The sequence below is a fragment of the Somniosus microcephalus genome, chromosome 13 (assembly GCF_052327205.1).
Source record: "Somniosus microcephalus isolate GS21.2 chromosome 13, FLI_Smic_1.0, whole genome shotgun sequence".
Classification (NCBI taxonomy): Eukaryota; Metazoa; Chordata; class Chondrichthyes; order Squaliformes; family Somniosidae; genus Somniosus; species Somniosus microcephalus.
The window spans coordinates 22,415,050-22,432,759 of record NC_140999.1 but is presented as its reverse complement, the minus strand read 5'-3'; the positions used below and the strand labels follow the sequence as shown (position 1 = coordinate 22,432,759).

The window sequence follows — 17,710 nt, the reverse complement described above, 5'->3', positions numbered from 1 at the left end:
ATAAGCCTGTATAGTGTCTTGTATCTGTTAGTTCACCTCCAGACTTTGTCCAGTAAACACCTGTAAACCAACTCCTGCATTCCGTGTCTTCGTTAACACACGGATACAACAGTGATAATGTAGATAGAGAGGGATGGGTGGAGGTGCAAGGTATGTTGGTGTAAGGATGTGCAGGAGTAGGGTAGGGCAGGCAGAGTGATTTGGATGTGATGAGAGGCACAGCAGGATGAGGTTGAGTGTGGCTTTGTACTAACATAAGAACATAAGAAGTAAGAGCAGGAGTAGGCCATACGGCCCCTCGAGCCTGCTCCGCCATTCAGTAAGATCATGGCTGATCGTCGACCTCAACTCCACTTTCCTGCCCGATCTCCATATCCCTCGACTCCCCTAGAGTCCAAAAATCTATCGATCTCAGCCTTGAATATACTCAAAGACTCAGCATCCACAGCACGCTGGGGCAGAGAATTCCAAAGATTCACAAACCTCTGAGTGAAGAAGTTCTTCCTCATCTCGGTCTTAAATGGTCTCCCCCTTATCCTGAGGCTATGCCCCCTAGTTCTAGACACTCCAGCCAGGGGGAAACAGCCTCTCAGCATCTACCCTGTCAATCCCCTTCAGAATCTTGTATGTTTCAATGAAATCACCTCTCATTCTTCTAAACTCCAGAGAGCATAGGCCCATTCTACACAATCTCTTATCATAGGACAGCTCTCTCATCCCAGGAATCAATCTAGTGAACCTCCGTTGCACCGCCTCCAAGGCAAGTATATCCTTCCTTAGATAAGGAGACAAAAACTGTGCACAGTACTCCATGTGTGGTCTCACCGAGGCCCTGTTTCGTCATTTAATGAGATCATTGAAAGGTTTGCGGCACTGCACCCAGGTCCTCCTGACCACATCCCTGCTTGTGACCTCCTCTGCAATCTGCAGCCAGGCTGTCTTGGTCTCCTGGGGAGGTCTCTTTCACCCATAAGCATATGGAGGGAGTCATCGGAGAACCTGGGCACAGCCCTCTGACTCTGTGCAGTCACTGTCATTGTTTGCAGCATTCCAATGCTGTAGTGCACTGACAGCACTATCTTACATTGACATTCAAATCTAATGTGGCCATGGTTCCTTTAAAGATCCCAGCTTAAAACGTGTCATCAATGACGTCATCAGACCCGCGCCATCTCATTGGGCTGGGTAACGTGCTGGGTGGGCTTAATAGGCCCCATTGAGGTAAGTTCATTTTCAGCAGCGGGATGGAGCCAGCGGCGGTGTCGCGACCCGCCACAGACACCGCCCACACCGGACCCACTGAGGTATGCAAAATTCCGGCCATTGTCTCGGCATTAAACATGAAGGGATACTTTGGCAAGGTAAGTGTCAGCATTGACTAGCATTTATTGCCCATCTGAAGGTAAGCATGCAGGTGCAGCAGGCGGTTAAGAAGGCAAATGGTATGTTGGCCTTCGTAGCGAGAGGATTCGAGTACAGGAGCAAGGATGTCTTGCTGCAGTTGTACAGGGCTTTGGTGAGACCACACCTTGAGTATTGTGTGCAGTTTTGGTCGCCTTATCTGAGGAAGGATGTTCTTGCCATGGAGGGAGAAGATTCACCACACTGATACCTGGGATGACAGGAATGACATATGAAGAGAGATTGGGTCGATTGGGCTTGCATTCGCTAGAATTTAGAAGAATGAGAGGGGATCCCATTGAAACTTATAAAATTCTAACAGGACTAGACAGACTAGATGCAGGAAGGATATTCCCGATGGCGGGGGAGTCCAGAACCAGGGGTCACAGTCTAAAGATAAGGGGTAAGCCATTTAGGACTGAGATGAGGAGGAATTTCTTCACCCAGAGAGTGGTGAACCTGTGGAATTCTCTACCACAGAAAGCAGTTGAGGCCAATTCATTAAATATATTCAAGAAGGAGTTAGATATATTTCTTAAGGCTAAAGGGATCAAGGGATATGGGGAGAAAGCAGGGACAGAGTACTGAATTTGGATGATCAGCCATGATCTCATTAAATGGCGGAACAGGCTCGAGGGGCCGAATGGCCTACTCCTGCTCCTATCTTCTATGTTTCTATCCCTAGTTGCCCTGAGAAGATGGTGGCGGGCCTTCTCTTTGACCCACTGGTAGGAGGTTTGATACAGCTGAGTGACTTGCTTGGCCAGTTCAGAGGGCAGTTAAGAAAGAGTCAGCTAAGTTGGTGTGGGACTGGAGCTACATACAAGCCAGAGTGGGTAAGGAGTAAGGACAGCAGGTTACCTTCCCTAAAAGAACCAGTTGTTTTTTTTTTTACAACTTTGACTGATACAAGCTTTTTATTTCCGGATTCGTTAAACATGAATTCAAATTCTCAAACTACAATGGTGGGATTTTAACTCGCGTCCTCTGGATGAGTAGTCCAGGCCTCTGAATTACTAGTCCAGTAACGTAACCACGATACAACTGTACTGAACCATAGCCAGGAGTCAGTGCCTTCAGGAGAACAGACAGGGATTGAAAAGGAGAGCAAAAAAAGATGTGTTATTGATCCTTACTTCTAATGACAGACCTCGTACATTCATACAGTCGTGGGCTTTCCCCAGTTTATTTGATCTCCTGTGTGAGTCGCATAAGCACAGGAAACACTTACAAAAGTGAAGAAAATTAACTTGATTCTCCTGCTGCTTATCAATGATGGAAAACAGGGAGACATAGCAAGAACATAATAGCAGACAGTATTGTCTTGATTGAGAATTGCAAAACCCTGCGGCTGACTCAGGTTTTACAGTTAGCTTTTCTTCTTTATGCCATCGCCCAGCCCTATCAGCAGTCACCAAAAGCACGGCTCCTGAAATCTGAGGCCACAGATTTGCACACACATCAATACTGCGGAGCCAATACTTCGCCGTAATGTCATCACAAGATGCTTGCAAACATGATTTCATTTAGCAATGTCAACATGGAAGTTTTAAAGAGAATTATCATTTTTTTAATTATGGGGCTCAGATACAATCATCTTTGATTCAATTTTCAGTTTTTGAATGATGATTATATTTCCTCCAGCAGTCAGTTAAATTAGAAAACAAGAATCAGTATGTCTGGTCCGGTGATGTAAAAAACAGAATATAGGCCCCAGAGCTCACTGACAACGGCTATTTGTGGTCATCATCACGAAGGCGAGGGTCCAAAGCACACATCCCAAGTTGTTAAGAAAAGGACCAAGAAAGCAGCTTTGGTTGTAAAGCCCAAAATGTCTAATGGTATTTCTTTTACTCATTTAAGAGAAACTGTGAAGCAGAAAAATTAAAAATCAGAAAAAGAAAAGCAGGCCTTGAAATTCCACGGAGTTTCTCTTGGTCTCCCGCCACAACCTGTTCAGCTGCTTATGTCATTACTCTGGAGGTTCTGCCGATCTCCCACCAAAATTAAGGCAGAAGACCCCACCCCCCTACCCCTCCCCGTGGAATTTCCGGGCCTCTATGTTTTGTGAGTAATGTTAAGGGGTCAAACATCAGTTCTGATGGACGGTCTGCACTTGAAACATTAATTAATTTTGTTTCCCCGGTGCTGTCAGATACCGGTTGTGTTTTTCCAGAATTTTACTTTGTCATCCTTGTAAAATAGCATCTGGCAAATTTTTCTCGTTGTTTGCTGTCAAAGACACCATGATATAAATCACTGAACCATATCAGTGTATATGATGTTAGTCTTACCATTCTGACCATCATTTGTCCCTCAATCAACACCACCCAAAACAGATTTATCTCTCCCTGCTCTTTGTTGGATCTTGCTATGTGCAAAATGGCTGCTGGGTTTACCTACATAACAGTCACTGCACTTCAAAGCAATTCATTACATGTAAACCGCTTTGAGATACTTCTGAGACAGAAAGAGTCGTTTATAAATGCACATTTTAATTATCCTTTTTCTTTATCTTTTCGCTCCCTAAGCAAGAAAATGTTTCTCTAAAATGTCTTTAATGAAGAGGGTGCATTTTTAAATTGGGCTGCAGCAGGAATTTTGGCCACGATTTTATTAATGGAAGCGGGTTGGGAGCGGGTCAGGTGGTTTCCGGCTTTCAGTCCCGCCCCCCCCCAGCTGCATCCGGCCCACAGATGTGATTTTGGCTTAATTGACCTTGTTAAGCCCACCCTGCGGGCTTGCCAGCCAATTAAGAGGAAGTGAGTCAGATGATGTCATTTCATGATGCGTCATCTGCCGGTTTCCTTAAAGGGACCACGCACAATTTTATTTTGACAGTTGATTTCTCAGTGTTTGACAGCATTGAGGTGCTGAAAACACTGACAATCACTGCAAAAAGGTGACCTCTTGCACCCAGGCTCTCCAATGACTCCCTCCATAGGCTGGAATAGATGGCAGCTCCAGGTGAGGTGACAGAAGCGATCTGTCACTGGTGAGAGAGGTTCTCCCAATGAGGTGGCACTGGACATGGATTTAAAAACTTGTAACCTAAAGAAAAGTGTAAATGCATTAAAAATACAGTTCCCAACGTTTTCTTTCCTCTGAGGCTCACCATGTGCAACATTGGATCCTTCACACCACTTCTGCAGTTGTCATTAATCCAGAAACATTACAGCAGTCTTGCAACACGTCACACTTACCTGGCGTGGTGCCCAGACGTTGGGAAACCCGAGCCAGAAGCATCAAAATTCAAAAATAGGCTGTCAACTACTGTCAACTACCGGTTAATAGGCAAGTAATTGACTTTAATCCTCTTCCCTTGCTAGGTGTCGGGTCCATTCGCAAATCAGGGACCCAACACTTGGGAAAATTGTTTGGAGGTGGGTTGATGGCAGGATCACAACCCGCTGTCAATCAAAACGATTTTATTCTTTGACCCGCCTCCAAACCCGCCCTCTGAGCGCTGGCAAAATCCAGCTCTTTGTTTCCCAGTAATCAATTTTGGATTATTACTCGATAACCTTGCAGTTAATTTGATACAGAGTGCTCTGATCTTTGACATCTACCACAACAGCCACAGCCAGCAAAACTATTGACCCAAAACAATATGGAATGAGTGTCACATCTTTAAAAATACTGCACAGGGCACGCACTTCCACAAACTTTATTTGCTCTTGTTACATTTTTGGACACGTTTTGCATCGATGTTTACCATTGTAAATTGCTATGTCAACATTTCCTGTTCAGTTTTGCTCCATCAACTGCAATTCCAAGCTATGGCCACTAGCAGGCTCCTTGGAACACGTGTCTGAAGTATTCCAACGCTGTTGCCATCTTGTATATAAAAAAAATTATATTCATGAACAGCGCCACAGATAATTTACTAAAATATCTCTATATACATTCATAGCTATAACCTGCTATCTTCGGGTTTAGTTGAATTTTATGTTCATGATTTACAACATTTGAATCCCCCAATTACTGCCTTGTAATCACTGTAAAGTATCCACTATTCTTTATGCAATGATTCTAGAAGCACACTTTTAATCAAATATAAACTCTAGCACCGATTCCTCAATCCAGTGCACTGGGAGAGCAGGAGCACAACTGAAACAGCGGGAGCAGCGATTTGAAGATGGATTACTAGCACCAATTTCTTTCAGGGTTGCAGTTCCCCAGTGTCCTGTTATTAGTGAATTGAAAACTGGCTATGCTCATTTCATGTGCAAGTCTCATTAAGGACCCAGAAGTGATGCAATAATATTTAAAGGAACATCACTCCCAATTAGTTCCCCAAGATCTGCGCTGGACTTGCTCTTTTTTTATTTCCATGGGTGCTGGAGCACTTAATTAGGCCTTGGAAGGATTTTGTTTGCAATGTTTGCAGTTCATTTTTAATGTAGTGTTCTTGGCGAGACGTCATTTCCATATTTCTGACATGGTTATGAAAATATTAATTTTGCAGAAACCAATTTGCAGCTATTTTTGATCACTGCATCAGTCAGTTTGCTTTAAGCACCTCAAGTGCATGGTAGAGGTGGTATAATAATAACAACAACAACTTGTATTTATATAGCACCTTTAACATAGTAAAATGTCCCATGGCACTATAAGATGAAAGAAAAGAGATCAGCAGGCCCCAGACCATTCTGCAGGTCTTAGCACACCTAATTGTTAACTACACAGGACAACTGCATCAGCTTGCTACAGGTCAGCAGGACAGAGCTTTGTGACTTGTGGCAAGAACAGCTTACGTAAACTTGCAACCTGGGGAGGCCACTGCCAGTGGTTGGCAAGATCACTGCTCCCTGCAATTGTTATGCCTATGGTTCCTCCTACCTAGCCCTGCAATATGAGGCATTGTGTGGGCCATATATGCATCAAAAAGGTGACTAATGCATTGTTCAACACTTTTATCTTATTTCCTACTGAAATCTTGAATGCATGCCCAACGTCACTACACTGGTGTATTTCCCAAAGTGCAGGGGTTACCTGTTTTTCTGCCCAACTTGAAGCCCCTGGAGGATATGAATGTGGCAGGGTTTTTGTTGTATGTTGCATATTGACTGTGTGTTTTGCTGGGCTATGACATACATGAGATGCCCTGCTGGGCTATGGTACACATGAAGGTTGAATGAAGGTTTGGAATGGGAGAGCAGTTAATGCTGCAACATATGCCATCTACCCGGTATAGGGAACTGTTGGTTAGTCTCGCCTTGCTAGATCCCTTAAAGTGTGATGTCTTCTCCTGCATCTGTTTCCAAGTGCTGTGGACAGCACTCAATCTGGCCGTCATCAATTGCCAGTCATGGTACACTACTGCCCACTGGAGAAGCTGGCCTAGAGTAACAATCAGGCCAAGCCTCATTGCATGTACCTCATGACCCAGCAAGTTCACTTCACCAGCTATCAGTGATGTGATTGGGGACTGCACCTCTCTGTCAGTTGCCTGCAGACTCCATTTTATGTTTCCACGGTATCTTCCTTTGCCTTTTTTTTTACCAGCCACTTCTTCCCCCATTCAGCCTTTGAAAAGACTGGCAAATATCTAAAAGGTTGCAACCATTTACCTTTAAGTGCCACGTCCCTTTAATTTGGAGCAGCCAAGAGTACATGCTCCAAATTTTGCGGGTCCCATTTTTCAACACTCCTTGTCAGCACTCCTTGTGCAAAGCTGCACAGGGAGCTTAAGCAAACTATTTAAATAACACAACCCCATGGTATCTATTAGGTCAGGCTGCCTTTATATCAGTGCAGAAGCGCAGACATATTTGACTTGACTGCAGAACCAGCTCTTGCATCTACTATTCACGAAGAACTGGCAATATTTGCTCCTCTGTACAGAGTATCTTATTCATTTCTAATGCAATGAATGTCTTTTTAATAGAAAGGAATTTTATGCTGAACTTCAATTAAAAGCAATTTTTCAATAAACCGTTTGAGCCAAATTTGCAAAGATTTTTTTCAACAATCCCAGCAAAATCCAATTGTTAGCAATCTCCATTACTTTGACCACTATTTATCCCCTGCAACTTTTCTATTCCTCTCTTTAAAATGCTGACTCGTCCTGGGGGGTATGGTTCCATGGGCACCCCCTGGTACATGCCAGGGGGCCGATTTTCATTCAGCAGTCGGGAAGGAGGCGGGACTACAACTTTCGGGTTTTAGTACCACCTACATCGACGTCCGGCCAATCCACGCGATTTTCCCTTGATTGACCTTGTTGAGCCCGCCCAGCGGGCTCAGCAGGCCAATTAAGGGCCACCCGGCAACAGGTGACATCACAGACTGAAATTTCATCTGTCAAGAGGTCTTGACAGATGAAATATCAGTGTTTCACAGCTGTTTGAAGCTGTCAAACACTGACAGTCTGACTTCTAACCTGAGTCCTTCTACACAGACTCAGTTACAACTCTCACCGGCACTGAAAGCTGAAGGCTGTCACTTTTGACAGCTCGCAGCCATTTTGCTTTCAGTGCCGGCTGAGTGATGGACTCCCGAAACCTAGAGGAAGAAAGGCTGTTAAGGTAAGTACAGGTAATTTAAACTTCTGTACACACTTTAGACACACCAAACACACTTACCTTTGCACTCATGCACCCATCACTCACCTGAACACCGACATTGCGACCCCTCCAAGTCCTTCAACCTGACAGCCCGCCTGCTCTAACCTGGTGTGGTTTGGAGCCGTCGGGAATCCCACACGACACCCCTCTAAATAGGGATTAGGCTAAAAATTGCCTGTTAACTACCTGTTAACAGGCAGTTAATTGGCACTAATCCCTTCCCGCCTTGAGTCGGCGGGTCCCAGTGCGGGGCGGGTACCCGCCTCCTTTGAAACTTATGTGGAGGCGGGTTTTGGGCGGGATGGTGTCGGGACCCCCGCACGCCTAAAAGCCTGCCTCACGGCACACTGAAAATCGACCCCCATGTATCCATTCTTTGTGTGCAAGTTTAGAAGGTGGGTGTTGGAGGGCTACTCGAGCACAGTGGCATTGCAGCTGACTGCAATCCCATCCGGACTTCATATCCACACACATGCACATTCTAGTCAAAGTCTGTAATAAGAATGAGGTTATTGTTGTCCAGTTTTGTCCAATTTGCAGGACTATGGGGAAAGAGCAGGGGAGTGGGACTAACTGGATACCTCTTTCAAAGTGCCGGCACAGGCAGGATGGGCTGAATGGCCTCCTTGTGTGCTGTAAGATTCTATGATTTAGTTAGTGGCTGTCTTTTTAAATCCAGTAGAGAACATAAGTAGTTTTTTTTTTAATTGACTGTCATTCAGATCTCCGTACTATCCTAACTTAGATATAATGGTAACTAGGGCAACTAGGGATGGGCAATAAATGCTGGCCTTGCCAGCGACGCCCAGATCCTATGAACAAATAAAAATAAAAAAATAATGGTGCATACTTGCAGATTTTACCCTCCCATTGAAGTTAATGAAGAGTATTATTGGACGGGGTGTAAATCGGAGTTCCATCCGATCCCATGGGTTTCCCACCCAGCGAGTTAGGCTACAATTAACCCCCGCAGACTTTGTTTTTGAAGGGAGTTGGATTTGGTAATGCAAATGCAGGAATCAACTTACAGACACTGATCTTCCAGTACTTGAATTAAGACACAGCCAATACAATAACAACAACGTTAATTTCTATAGCACCTTTAATGTAGTAAAACGTCCAAGGTGCTTCACAGGAGTGTAATAAAACAAAATTTGCCACCGAGCCACATAAGGAGATATTAGGGCGATGACCAAAGCTTGGTCAAAGAGATAGGTTTTAAGGAGCATCTTAAAGGAGGAAAGAGAGGGCGAGAGGCGGAGAGGTTTAGGGAGGAAATTCCAGAGCCTAGGGCCTAGGCAGCTGAAGGCATGGCCACGAAATGCGGGGACAATTGAAATCGGGGACAATTGAAATCAGGGCTGCTCAAGAGTGGCACGCACGTACTTCTGATATTTTTCATACTTCAGAAAACAAGAAGCCCCATCTCAGTCGAAGCAACAAAACCTCAGATATGCTCAATCACAAACCCCCTGAGCTCAGATTTCAGCTTCGACTCAAGCTCATTCGCTCCCATATAAACAGCAGCATTAGAAAGGGGAGGATCGGCGCCAGCAAAATGCTGGTGCCTCTCAACAAGAATTGAATGGATAATTTAACACGAATTCAAAAAAAAAATTACCTCACACAATCGAGAGTGGAGTCAGACATTTCAGCGAAAGGTTTGCTCAGGCCCACATGTGAAGCAGGAGGCCTCCGTCCCATCTCCAGCATTCTAACCTGCCATCCATGAAATTTCTAACCTGCTTGTATCTCGGCTTGCCGCCGTGCTGTAGGTTAAATTACTCAAACTCTGTTTTCAGCTCGCTCAAGCGCACACGCCCAATGGTTGCCTCTGTTGTTTGAGCTTTTGGCTCTCACATGACTGACCCCAGCTGCCTTCCTCCCCAGTGTGCGCATCTCTGTGCACACAGTTGCATCTGATCTCATTCACAATAAGGCCATTGGTATTAATTCTATCTGGTTATTAGTGCTGGGGTTATTAGTGCTGCGACTTCAAGGGCAGCACTGAACAAGAGTCGGTCATAATGTCTGCTTTTAAGTCTTGTATCGTTCTGGAGAAAAAAGAAACAGCTCAACCCTTGAAAATTGATGAGGACCATAGATTTCTTTATTTTGTGTGTTCACACCAACCTTTGCCGTTCCTCTAAAAGTCTGAGCAATTCCATTCTGGATTAGGGCAATTCAGAAGCTCTTGGAAGGAGATCTACCATTCTTTTTTGAAATGATTGCACTCTCTAATAGTCCCTGTGTGCACCTGGTCCCCACTGTGTCCTCTGCCTCAAGGCAATCATATCATGTGCGATGTGGCCTGATCCCCATGCGATTAAACCTATTTGCATCACAACAGAGTTTGTTTGATATTTTGAGATGAATAAATTGAAGCCTGGCATTGTCATAGACATACCTCAAGGAAATTAAGTCAATCTCTGTGATAAGGTGTATTGATCAGAAGTGTCCGAGCGATTGGATATGAGGCTGGTCATCTTTCCTTGGGAGGGAAAACACTTCCCCACCAGATGGGAAGCTGAATAATCACACTCCATCCAAAAGAACCATGGGTTTTTAACCTCAATACACAATGATGCCTTCACCAGCATAAAGCGTAAGGAACTTATCAAAATCTCAGCCAGTTTTTTTTTGTTGGAGTAGTATGATAAGCTATTTCCTTAAGTATAAATTACATATTGTGAGGAGAGATGGCTGTGTGCCTTGATGCCTCCCCAGGAAATTATAACTCCAGGACAGAATCTCTCAATTCGTTTAATTGTAAATATTTGTTCCAAAGAAAAAACAGACTAAAAGACTGAAAAGTTAGAGCTTTTGGGGATTAGCAGCAATGCTGGGAAATTAAAGCTGAAGGCTGAAATGTGATCTTTCAATGGCAAATTCAGAAACATCTGGGGAGATAGTAGGCCCAACATTACAGTTCTTGGGTCTATTTCCTTAGTCAATACTCGCAGAACAATTTGATATTTTCTCCAGAGTAACTGTGAGGAACAAGCACATGGAATCGCTGCCTTGCAAGACAGAAATGTTGCCTGTAGATGGACAACAATTCTGACTGTAAAAATGGCAGCCGACAGCGGCAGCAGCGAGAGCGGCCCTGGGAGGAGCCTGAGCGACAGCGGGCAGTATGAGGAGCGGGAGAGAGAGCGAGGCCCAGACTCACCGGCAGCAGCGAGAGCGGCCCTGGGAGGAGCCTGAGCAACAGCGGGGAGTATAAGGAGCGGGAGAGAGAGTGAGGCCCAGACTCACCGGCAGCAGCGAGAGCGGCCCTGGGAGGAGCCTGAGCGACAGTGGGGAGTATAAGGAACGGGAGAGAGAGCAAGGCCCAGACTCACCGGCAACGGCAGCCGCGAGAGTGGCCCTGGGAGGAGCCTGAGTGACAGCGGGGAGTATAAGGAGCGGGAGAGAGAGCGAGGTCCTGACTCACCAGCAGCGGTAGCAGCGAGAGCGGCCCTCAACAGGCAACATTCGAAAGTGACGTCAGAGATTAAAAGTGATGTCGGCACAAGGGAAGCAGCTGATTGGTGAGTAGTGGGTGAGTGTTTTTTTTTTTAACTTTAAAGCTTATTCTGTTAAGTTAGTTCTTAGTCTTTTAAATAAAGGTTAGTACTTAGTCTTTTAAATAGTCTGTTAGATAAAGGGATGACAGGAATGGCAGGGCAGCTCAGTCTAGCGGAGTGCACATCCTGTGGCATGTGGAAAGTCATGGACGCTTCGTGTTGCATGGATGACTACATGTGCAGTAAGTGTCACCAGCTGCAACGACTCGAGCAACGGTTTACGGAGCTTGAGCGGTGACTGGAGTCACTGTGGTGCATCCGCGAGGCTGAGAACTACGTGGATAGCACGTTTAGTGAGGTGGTCACCCCGCAGCCTAAGAGAGAGCGGACAGAGAGTGAGTGGGTGACCACCAGACAGAAGAAGACCAGGCAGGAAGTGCAGGAGGCCCCGGAGGGCATCTCGCTCTCCAACCTCTCGATTCTGAGTACTGGTGGGGGCGATGCTCCCTCTGAGGAGTGCAGTCAGAGCCAAGTCGTCAGCACCACGGGTGGCTCCACTGCACAGGGGGGGAGGAAAAATAGTGCAAGAGCAATAGTGGTAAGGGATTCAATAGTGAGGGGAGCAGACAGGTGTTTCTGCGGCCGCAGATGTGGCTCTAAGATGGTATGTTGCCTCCCTGGTGCCAGGGTCAAGGATGTCACTGAACAGCTGCAGAGCATTCTGGGGGGAGAGGGTGAACAGCCAGATGTCGTAGTCCATATCGTCACCAATGACATAGGTAGAAAGAGGGATAAGGTCCTGCAGGCAGAGTTTAGGGAGCTAGGAGTCAGATTAAAAAACAGGACCTCAAAGGTAGTAATCTCCGGATTAGTCCCGGTGCCACGTGCTAGTGAGTCCAGAAATAGGAGGATAGAGCAGATGAATGTGTGGCTGGAAGGATGGTGCAGGAGGGAGGGCTTTAGATTCCTGAGGCATTGGGACCATTTCTGAGGGAGGTGGGACCTATACAAGCCGGATGGGTTGCACCTCAACAGAGCTGGGACCAATATCCTCTTGGGGGGGGTTGCTAGTGCTGTTGGGAAGGGTTTAAACTAGCTTGACAGGGGGATGGGAACCTAAGAATAGAGTCAGTAGGGAGAGAAGAAAAACTGGAATTGGAAAACAAAAACGTAGAAAGTAAATTGGAAGGACAGAGGAATCAAGGGCTAGAGAGTAGTCAACAAGGAGTGTGAAGGAATAAGCCATATAACCTATTCAGAAAAATACACCATTCTATGAAAGTATTCTAGCCTTATTAAAACATGACAAACTGGGTCTGGAAATTTAGAAACCTAACGATGAAAAAGCTGTGAAAGCATTCTGGCTATAGAGATAAGATAGTTGTTGACACTGAATCAATAACCTTACTGAAACAGAAGGTTCAAGGCTCTGGTAGTCTTAACCTTTGGGAACAAAACAATGGTTCACCCTGGGCAACGTGTTCTAATTTACACTCCGTAAAGAAGCACATAAAAGTAAGAAACACCTGCCTTCGTAAAAATGACATCAACTAAAACGCACCTGCCGTTACACCGTTTTTTATGGTAAACTTAGAACACCTAGAGAAGAGGCATGATTCTGTACTGCTACCAGCTGAGGTGACTGCAAGAATTGCAGGGATCAGCAGAAAAATGACTAGAGATAATTAGCTTACATCAGCAGAAAACCTTAAAAGGAAATACCACTGGAAAAGGGTATAAATATTGAACTCTCAAATGGGATAGTAGACTCGCTTTAAAGGGGCAAAGTGATTCTCGGCTTCAGAGGCGGCTCTGTAAGTCTCCAACTCTTTGTACCTCAGGGATCAATGGTACTGTATTTGATTTTGGTGGATATCCTGCAGAAAACTAAGAACTGTAAAACTAGCGAAGTTAAGATTTGAGAGTAAGGTTCTTTGATAATAGAATTGTAAGCTTTCTTTTTGGAACTGTTAATGTTGCGATTGACTCACCAACTGTAAATTACATGTCAGTTCTTTAATAAATCTATATATTTTTAGAATATCTGTATCAAACTCGCGAACTCAATCTTTGTACACTTTTTGGTGAGGAGTTGCAGAATTCTGGGGGAGTTTTCCAGACCCTCATAATATCCGGAACGTTACAGTCCAGCTAAACTTATTAAAAGTGCTATCTGGAGGACGGTAACACTTTCAGGTTGTTCCTTTCCTTTAGGGATAGTCCGGACCTTTAGACCCAATTAAGCATCGTTAGGATCCGGCTACCTACAACTTTAATTGAAAGTGAACGTCTGAGGAATACGCCTGATCCGGGGTAGCCCTGAAGGGGCTAGGCCTAATAATTATCCCTTCAGGAGGTTTGCCTGTACTAAATGGTATATACTTCAATGCAAGGAGTATAGCGAACAAGGCAGATGAGCTGAGGGCACAGGTAGATACTTGGGACTATGATATTATAGCTATTATTACAGAGACGTGACTGAAAGAGGGGCAGGTATGGCAGCTCAACATTCCTGGTTACAGGATTTTCAGACGGGATAGAGAGGGAGGTAAAAAGGGAGGGGGGGTCATGGCACTGATTAAAGAAACTATTACAGCTGTGAGGAGGGATGATATGTTGGAGGGATCATCAAATGAGGTAATATGGGTCAAAAAAGGGGTGATCACACTGCTGGGAGTGTACTATAGACCCCCAAACAGTGAGAGGGAGATAGAAGAGCAAATATGCAGACAAATTTCTGAGAAGTACAAAAACTATCGGGCAGTAATAGTAGGGGATTTCAACTACCCCAATATTAACTGGGATAAAATTAGTGTGAAGGGTATAGAGGGTGCGGAATTCCTAAAATGCATCCAGGAGAACTTTTTTAGCCAGGATGTAGCAAGCCCAACAAGGGAGGGGGCGGTTCTGGACTTAGTTTTAGGGAATGAAGCTGGGCAGGTAGAAGGCGTATCAGCGGGGGGAGCATTTTGGTGCTAGTGACTATAATTCAGTTAGATTTAAAGTAGTTATGGAAAAGGACAAGGATAGACCAGGAATAAAAATTCTAAATTGGGGAAAAGCAAATTTTGCTAAGCTCAGAGGGGATTTAGCCATAGTGGACTTGAAACAGCTACTTGAAGGTAAATCAGTGTCAGAGCAGTGGGAGGCATTCAAGGAGGAGATCCGGAGGGTTCAGACCAAATATGTGCCCTGAAAGAAAAAAGGTGGGACTTACAAATCTAGAGCCCCCTGGATGTCTAGGGACATACAGGGTAGGATAAAGAAAAAAAGGGAGGCGTATGACAGATACCGAGGGCTAAATACTGCGGAATCTTTACAGGAGTACAGAAAGTGCAGGGGTGCAATTAAAAAGGATATTAGGAAAGCAAAGAGCATGAAAAATTCTTGGCAAGTAAAATCAAGGAAAACCCAAAGATGTTTTATAAATATATTAAGAGTAAGAGGATAACTAAAGAAAGGGTAGGGCCTATTAGAGATCTTGAGGGTAATCTGTGTGTGGAGGCGGGAGACGTCAGTAGGGTTCTTAATGAATACTTTGCGTCTGTTTTGACAAAGGAGAGGGGCGAAGCAGACATTGCTATCAGGGAGGAGGAGTGTGAAATATTAGATGAAATAAACATAGTGAGAGAGGAAGTATTAAGGGGTTCAGCAGCTTTAAAAGTAGATAAATCCCCAGGCTGGGATGAAATTTATCCCAGGCTGTTAAGCGAAGCAAAAGAGGAAATAGCAGAGGCCCTGACCATCATTTTCCAATCCTCTCTGGCTTCAGGTGTGGTGCCGGAGGATTGGAGGACTGCTAATGTGGTACCCTTGTTTAAAAAGGGAGAAAAGGATAGACTGAATAATTACAGGCCAGTCAGCCTAACCTCGGTGGAGGGAAAATTATTGGAAAGAATTCTGAAGGACAGGATAAATCTTTATTTAGAAAGACATGGATTAATCAAGGATAGTCAGCACGGATTTGTTAAGGGAAGGTCGTGTCTGACAAACTTGATTGAATTTTTTGAGGAGGTAACAAGGAGGGTAGATGAGGGTAGTGCATTTGATGTAGTGTATATGGACTTTAGCAAGGCTTTTGATAAGGTTCCACATGGTAGACTGGTCATGAAGTTAAAAGCCCATGGGATCCAGGGCAAAGTGACAAGCTGGATTCAAAACTGGAGGATTCTCAGAGGCAGGAAGCAGAGGGTAATGGTTGATGGGTGCTTTTGTGACTGGAAGGCTGTTTCCAGTGGGGTTCCACAGGGCTCAATGCTAGGTCCCTTGCTTTTTGTGGTATATATCAATGATCTAGACTTGAATATAGGGGGTATGATTAAGAAGTTTGCAGATGATACTAAAATCGGCTGTGTGGTTGATACTGAAGAAGGAAGCTGTAGACTGCAGGAAGGTATCAATAAATTGGTCAGATGGGCAGAACAGTGGCAAATGGAATTCAACCTGAAGAAGTGTGTGTTAATGCATTTGGGGAGGATTAACAAGGAAAGGGAATACACATTAAATGGTAGGACACTGAGTAGTGTAGAGGAACAAAGGGACCTTGGAGTGCATGTCCACAGATCCCTGAAGGTAGCAGGCCAGGTAGATAAGGTGGTTACGAAGGCATACGGAATGCTTGCCTTTATTAGCCATGGCATAGAATACAAGAGCCAGGGGGGTTATGCTTCAACTGTATAAAACACTAGTTAGGCTTCAGCTAGAGTACTGCGTGCAGTTCTGGTCACCACTTTACAGGAAAGATGTGACTGCTCTAGAGAGGGTACAGAGGAGATTTACAAGGATATTGCCGGGCGTAGAGAATCTTAGCTATGAGGAAAGACTGGATAGGCTGGGTTTGTTTTCCTTGGAACAGGGGAGGCTGAGGGTAGACCTTAAGGTAGACCTTAATTATGAGGGGCCTAGATAAAGTGGATAGAAAGGACCTATTTCCCTTAGCAGAGGGGTCAAAAACCAGGGGGCACAGATTTAAAGTAATTGGGGGAAGGTTTAGAGGGGATTTGAGGGGAAATTTCTTCACCCAGAGGGTTGTGGGGGGTCTGGAACTCACTGCCTGAAAGGGTGGTAGAGGCAGGAACCCTAACCACATTTAAAAAGTACTTGGATGTGCACTTGGGATGCTCTAACCTGCAGGGCTACGGACCAAGAGCTGGGAAGTGGGATTAGGCTGGATAGCTCTTTGTTGGCCGGCGCGGACACGATGGTCCGAAATGGCCTCCTTCCGTGCTGTATCTTTCTATGATTCTATGATTATATGACAGGCTAGGCCTCTGCAAAGTTTGCAACCGTGGTTTTGAACAGTTTGAAGCTGCTGATTGAATAACACAAGTGATGGATCCTGAGCATTAAGAAGACTAAAACAATTAGCTTGTAATCCTGCTGCTATGGCTTACCTTGTGTAGGCTGAGAGTCTTCCAGGTATGTTGTGTTTGTTTTTTCAGGATCATCATTAGCCCTAGAAGACAAGATTTCAGAGATGAGAGAACTATTGGAGAAATACACTGGCTTTTAAAGTCACCTATAGCAAAGATCACTTCCTTCTTAAAGGAAAATTCAAGCTCATTTATAGTTATGGGAGGGATACTTTGTTGTTATACAACAACAATAGCATTACCATCGCTGAATCCCCCACCATCAACATCCTGGGGGTCACCATTGGCCAGAAACTTAACTGGACCAGCCACATAAATACTGTGGCAACAAGAGCAGGTCAGAGGCTGGGTATTCTGCAGCGAGTGTCTCACCTCCTAACTCCCCAAAGCCTTTCCACCATCTACAAGGCACAAGTCAGGAGTGTGATGGAATACTCTCCACTTGCCTGGATGAGTGCAGCTCCAACAACACTCAAGAAGCTCAACACCATCCAAGACAAAGCAGCCCACTTGATTGGCACCCCATCCACCACCTTAAACATTCACTCCCTCCACCACCGGTGTACTGTGGCTGCAGTGTGTACCATCTACAAGATGCACTGCAGCAACTCGTCAAGGCTTCTTCGGCAGCACCTCCCAAACCCGCGACCTCTTCCACCTAGAAGGACAAGGGCAGCAGACGCATGGGAACACCACCACCTCCAAGTTCCCCTCCAAGTCACACACCATCCTGAATTAGAAGTATATCGCCAATCCTTCATCGTCGCTGGGTCAAAATCCTGGAACTCCCTACCTAACAGCACTGTGGGAGTGCCTTCACCACACGGACTGCAGCGGTTCAAGAAGGTGGCTCACCACC

The 17,710-nt window shown here is 45.1% G+C and overlaps 1 protein-coding gene and 1 pseudogene across 3 annotated transcripts in view; one reads left to right on the top strand and one right to left on the bottom strand.

The window, feature by feature from the left end:
* The window catches only part of cbarpb (CACN subunit beta associated regulatory protein b), a 263,276-nt gene that overhangs the window by 97,124 nt on the left and 148,442 nt on the right, over positions 1-17,710 (bottom strand). For all 3 annotated transcript variants that reach the window (XM_086004615.1, XM_086004614.1, XM_086004613.1), the window contains one exon: positions 16,873-16,934. In XM_086004615.1, the coding sequence (XP_085860741.1) occupies positions 16,873-16,934 (62 nt within the window). The remainder of the gene's footprint in view (positions 1-16,872; positions 16,935-17,710) is intronic.
* Positions 11,631-12,575, top strand: LOC147108124 (uncharacterized; annotated as a pseudogene).